Below are 5,866 nucleotides of genomic sequence, written 5' to 3' on the forward strand. Positions count from 1 at the left end.
CAAACAAAACATTTTTTTTTATTTAATTTTCCCTTTAGTAAAATGATATAATAAAAAAAAATTATTTAGATAAATACTTAAGATTGTGACAATTGGACATTATATCAAGTTATAAAACTAATAAATATTTTGTGTGAGAAAATAATTAATGTTTCGGGAAGTTGATGGCACATGTGCACATATGCTTGGACGAGTTCGCTATTGATTGCTCAACATCAGGTTATGTAATTCCAATGGTACTGGATATGATCTAATCCTAAATACTAGTTACTTGGAAACATTGAAACATTATGTGGGATAATGTTGCACCATGAGTAGGGTGCCCATGTGAGCAGAATGTTCCCCTAATGTTGGCACATGAGTTGGTGCTCTGTTGACAGGTGATTGTTCTGTTATTATTTTATGCGCTCCTTGGAGATAAGATTTCGTTCTATTGTAGCACCTTTAGAGAAGGCGCCCCTAAACAGAATGGGTTTCTCCTGAGTATACTTTCAGTTGAGATTAGATTCTCATGAGAGAAAGCTGTTACAAGAGGTAAGCTATAAAAGGGGCTTGAGACCATAGGTTAAGGTACGCTGTTTCTAAGACTAAAACTTACTACTTCTTAACTTTTAGTAATCCCTTTACTGACTTGATCGTCGGAGTGCAATCAACAAGTAGGTCCTTCTCTGTTTCAACGAAGCTACGTTCCATAGCAACAAGAGATAAGACGGGTTTGTGAAGAAACAGACGAAGCTAGAGCTTGTCATCAAAGTCAACCAGTAAGAACACTATTAGTGCATATTCTGAACCAGCATAAATATGCATAGAAGGTTGGAACTCTTTTGGCAAGGAAATTGTTTATTAGTATAAATCATTATGTGTGTTTGTTTTGCATTGGTTTTGGTAAATGTTAGAGGTGCCTCGGTGGCTACTCGGTTTAAACATATGCACTTTGGAACTGTTAAAATTATAGGCCTTAAACAAGACGGGGGGGTGGGGGGTAAATTTTCGCAAGTATTGAATGTTGAGTGAAAGACTATGAAGAATCAATCAATTAGAAAACTGTTCAGCCTAAGAGAAAACTGTTTTAAAATTGATTAAAAAAAATCAACCAGTTGTTTTTGCGAAACAACCGGTTGTTTATACTAACAGATTTTAAAACAAAGATAAAACAATTTAACGAGTGTAGGGATAGAGAGATTCACACAAGATGTTTATACTGGTTCACTCTTAACCAAGAGCTACATTCAGTCCTCAGTTAACCACTAAGAATTCACTATGTAATCAAACCTAGATTACAAACAACATACCAAAAATGATGATCATGAACCCCTCAAGAACACACACCACTCTTTGGAAAAACACAGTTTCCAGAACAACCATCTGAAACTGCACCACACCAAATCACACAAAATATATAATGCTCAGAGAAGAAGGGAATATAATACACCTGGGTAAAATCAAATATTAAAGTTGAGAATTACAAGACAATCCTATTCCACACTTGAGATGATCCAAAAGCTTTTTGAAATCTTGAAAACTGTTTTTGATTGATCTCTCTTTCTTAGTTAATGACTAGGAGCGTAAAACAATCTTTTTATACTTCAATCAGATGGTCAAAGCAGTTAAATCAAGAACCAAAATTAGTTTGGATAATTTAAAATAGATTGATACATCTTAATAGAATTTTATTAAGGTTTTCAGAAAAACAACCAGTTTAGTTCTCGAAAGAACCGGTTGAATTGGTTTGACAGCAAAATCAAAACAAAATAACCGATTGAATCGACATTTCAACAGGTTCAAATTTCAAACTCTTTAAAAAACTCATATTTTTCAAAAGAATTAAGATTCAATTAACCTTAGATCATCATAAAGAATGTATTAACAAATTCAAAGACTATTAGACACACACAATCAACAATAAGGTCTTCAAGCATTCCTCTTGGTTTTGGAGACATCAAAGCACCTTGTTTAATAGGAACATGGTGGGAATGGACGATACCCAGAGATGGGGAATGGTGAACGAGGTTATTTTACGGAGAGACTTAATAGGTGGGACAAGAGATTTGAGTTTGTGAGACTTTATGATAACGTAAGGCAGTTGGTGAAATAACTAAACAATATTCGAATAGGAAATGTCAAAGTGCATGTCAACATATTTAGGTATAGAAGGAACTACACTCAAGCCTATCAAGGAGAAAGTAATATGACAACAATGAAAAATGTCAATACAACAAAATAATGGGGCCATTTTGTCTGGTTGGAAAAGAAAAGGAAACCAATATATGCTCAAGCTGCAAAAGGATTGTCCTCGTCTAGGAGCAAATAAGATAAATGGAATGGACCCGTGATACAAACCAATATGAAAAATCTTCCATGGCTGAAAAGTAGTTTCATTGGTCGCATGCAACTAGATTTTTCATTCAAGCAGGTTAATGATGTGTTTTGTAAAGGGGGAATGAGTATGATAAATGTGAGGTACATAGGGGATAATTTAGTTCTCTTAACATAGAATAAAAGGGAAAATGTAGAGGAAATGGTAGAACTCAATAGAGAATGGTTTGAAACCCTATTCCAATCCATTGTGCCATGGTCGGAACAGGAAATGTCAAGGTCACCTCTTTGTGGTGTGTTGGTGTAATATGGAATTGATTACTAATGGAACTCAAAGGTTGTTATGAGAACTGGATGTAGCTCAAGGTTGAGTGAACCAGTATAAATCTCGTTGTGTAAATCTTTTTATCTCTATCTCCTTATAATTGTTTGTGTTAATTCAGTTTCTGTTGCTGGTATAAACAACCGATTAAAACGCAATTTGAGTTGGTCAAAATTCTAAAAACAGTTTTTGTAATATTGGTTGATTGCTTTCCTTAATTGCTTATATGTGATTGTTTGATAAAGTTTCATTCTTAATCAATCTTTGCGAAAATCTTTGACAAACAATTCACCCCCTCCTCTTGTTTAAGCCATCAATTCTTTCAATTGGCATCAAGAGCTAGACTCTTGAAAAATATTTGAGTCTCTGTTTTTTTTCTGAAAAAATCTTTTACATGACTTACAAGTTTCCTTTTGGAGAAGGTCCTTCCATAAACAAACCACCACTGTTTTGTGGTGTCAATTACCAGTTTTGGAAGGTGAGAATGAAAATCTTTATGCATTCAACTGATAAGCTTATTTGAAAAACAATTGAAAATGGTCCCTTTATACCTTAATTCAACTGAGGTTTTAATTGATAAACCTTCATCTGATTGGACTAAGGTTGAAGGTAAGAAAGCCAAATTTGACTGGATTGCCAAGAATATAATAACCTCTGCCTTGAGTTGTGATGATATTTTTAGGGTATCACAGTGTAGCTCAGCAAAGGAAATGTGGGACATCTTTGAAGTCACACATGAAGGGACAAATGATGTCAAGCGAGCCAGAAACCATGCTCTTATTCAAGAGTATGAACTCTTTAGAATGCAAAAGGGAAAGACCATTTGTGATGTGCAGAAAAGGTTCTCTCACATAGTGAATCACTTGATGAGTCTTGGTAAGACTTTTGACAAGGAGGAGCTGAACATCAAGATATTGAAATGTCTTGATAAAACATAGCAGTCAAAGGTCACTGCCATCTCAGAATCAAAAGATTTGACATCGATGACAGTTGTATCATTGTTTGGTAAGCTTAGGGAGCACAAGCTCAAAATGAATAGGCTTGTTGTCCAAGAAAGTGAGGACAAACACAACAAGGGCATAACACTCAAAGCTTGCAATCACAAACAACAACAAGACTCAAGTGGAAGTGATGAAGACATCATGAGTCTACTATCAAGAAAATTCAGCAAGTTCTTGAAGAAGAAAAGTCAAGCTTCAAAGAGGAATGGTTCTAAAAAACCCAGTGAATTTAATATTAACAAGTACCCTTGATATGGCTGTGATGAACATGGTCATATCAAGGCAGAATGCCCCAACAATGAAATCAAAGAAAGAGCAGATTTCAAAAATTAGAAAAGGGGAAAAGCCAAAAAAACATATTTGGCATCTGATGACAATGAAGTATCATACTCAAGCTCTTCTGATGATGAAGAAGCAAATCTCTGCCTTAGAGCATTTGTATCCAGTAGCACGAGTTCATCATCTTCAATCAAAGGTAACAACTATTATCAATTGCTTGAAGCTTTTAATGAAACTCATGAAGAGGCTAACCGATTGACATTTTCTCACAACTAGTTGAAAGGTCTAAATAACTGGCTGGAAAATAGAATCAAGTCTCTAGAAGAAGAGTTGGGAAAAACAAAAGAAGATTTTGAAAACCTTGATTTAATTTACAAAAACTCATGCAGTTGTGAGTCAAAAGTTTGTGAAAAATTGTGAAAATCTTGAAAGAAAGATTCACTATCTTTTTAAAACCTTAGACAAACTTACAACTGGAAAATTCAACTTTGAAGATGTTCTTGCATCTCAAAATTGTGTTTTTGGAAAAACTGGTTTGGGTTTTTATCCACAAAGCAAAGGAAATGGGATTTCAAAACCTTTTTTAACTGTACCAGAAAAACAATCGGTTAAAAGATCGATTCAACCGGTTGTTACATGCTTCTATTGCATGAAGAAGGGTCATTCAGTTAGGTTCTGCAGGTTTCGAAAATCTCTTGTTCCTAAAGGGATCTTTAATTGGATTCCCAGATGTTTTGATGGTTCCAAAGACAAGTCTAACACAAAGGGTCCTAAGTTCTTTAAGGGATCAAACCTTGTGATTTAACAAGTTATGTTTTGTAGATTTTTAACTCTACTTGAAGGGTCAGAAAGATCAGGATCTCAAGAAGATTTGTGTACAAGACAAAGCCTTGTCCTGATTCCATGAACTTCTTACATTTGTGTAACTGTAATATGAGAATAATTTTCTTGTTCTTCTCTTTGTTGAACATTTGTTTTAAATCCAATTTCATTTTCTCTATGTCTATGCTTGGATTATAATTATCTTGTATTTCATCTTTTCCTTATACAATCCGTGTACATTGTAAACCTTGATGTTTGAATATAGCATGACTGATTGAAAATCTGATTTTCTGAAAACTTTTCATCAGTGCAGAATAAATCAGATTCTTCTTATCTTGGAAATTAAAGTTTCTTTTAAAGTTTGGTCAAATCAACATGTGAGTATCTGTACTTTCTATTTGACTAACAAAAATAGCTTTATGGTTCATATTTGATTCGTTTTTTTTGTTTTGAAAACAACCCACATGCCAAATTTGACCAAGAGTTATGGCTATATAAGGATTGCAATAAGCTGTTTCTTTTCACACAAACAACCTGTTATTCTTCTTTTTCCTCTGCTCTAAGTTCTCTGTAGTGTGCAAAAGTTCCTCTTTGAATTAAGCTATGGTTCGAACTCCTCCATCTGCTAAAAGGATGAAGACTAGGGTTGTTAGGAGTGGTGGGAAGCTTGGAGGGTGGTTCTCTGGAGAATCAAAATTGATTGACAAATACCTACATGAAACAAGTAGGAAGATTGTCAATACACCCAAGCTTGTCTCATTTACATGGATGAAACAACAAAATCTGAATACTGTGAGGAGCCTACTCAAGGAACAAAGGTTGAAATGTTTCCTTGAACTCACTAGAAACATTTATCCAGATTTAGTGAAGGTATTTTATACTAACCTTCAATTCAATGGTGAATCACTTGTTTCTCATGTGAAAAGTGTAGATATAGTCATCATAAATGATGTATGGGCTGCTGTGGCTGGATTGAAATTCTCTGGAATAAAAATCAATAGAGGCAATCTAGGGGTTGTCGAAGAGTTCAACAAAATGCAATTTTACACAAGTTGTCTCAAGAATCCCCTCTCCAAAGTAAGATTTTTTTTTCTATTGGAGGGTTAAAGCTTGAAGAAAGGCCCAT

The 5,866-nt window shown here is 34.6% G+C and overlaps 1 protein-coding gene across 1 annotated transcript; it reads left to right on the forward strand.

Moving 5' to 3' along the window:
* The first annotated feature begins 3,174 nt into the window (after positions 1 to 3,174).
* On the forward strand, positions 3,175 to 3,576 carry LOC137829248 (uncharacterized). The gene has a single exon (XM_068636048.1). It carries the CDS (start codon positions 3,175 to 3,177, stop codon positions 3,574 to 3,576), a length of 402 nt encoding a protein of 133 aa, XP_068492149.1.
* Positions 3,577 to 5,866: the final 2,290 nt, after the last annotated feature.

This window comes from Phaseolus vulgaris, chromosome 7 (genome assembly GCF_000499845.2).
Source record: "Phaseolus vulgaris cultivar G19833 chromosome 7, P. vulgaris v2.0, whole genome shotgun sequence".
Taxonomy (NCBI): domain Eukaryota; kingdom Viridiplantae; phylum Streptophyta; class Magnoliopsida; order Fabales; family Fabaceae; genus Phaseolus; species Phaseolus vulgaris.

Excerpts from the sequence above, each read along its gene's own strand:
- LOC137829248 (XM_068636048.1), top strand. The coding sequence starts at position 3,175 with ATGGTCCCTTTATACCTTAATTCAACTGAGGTTTTAATTGATAAACCT.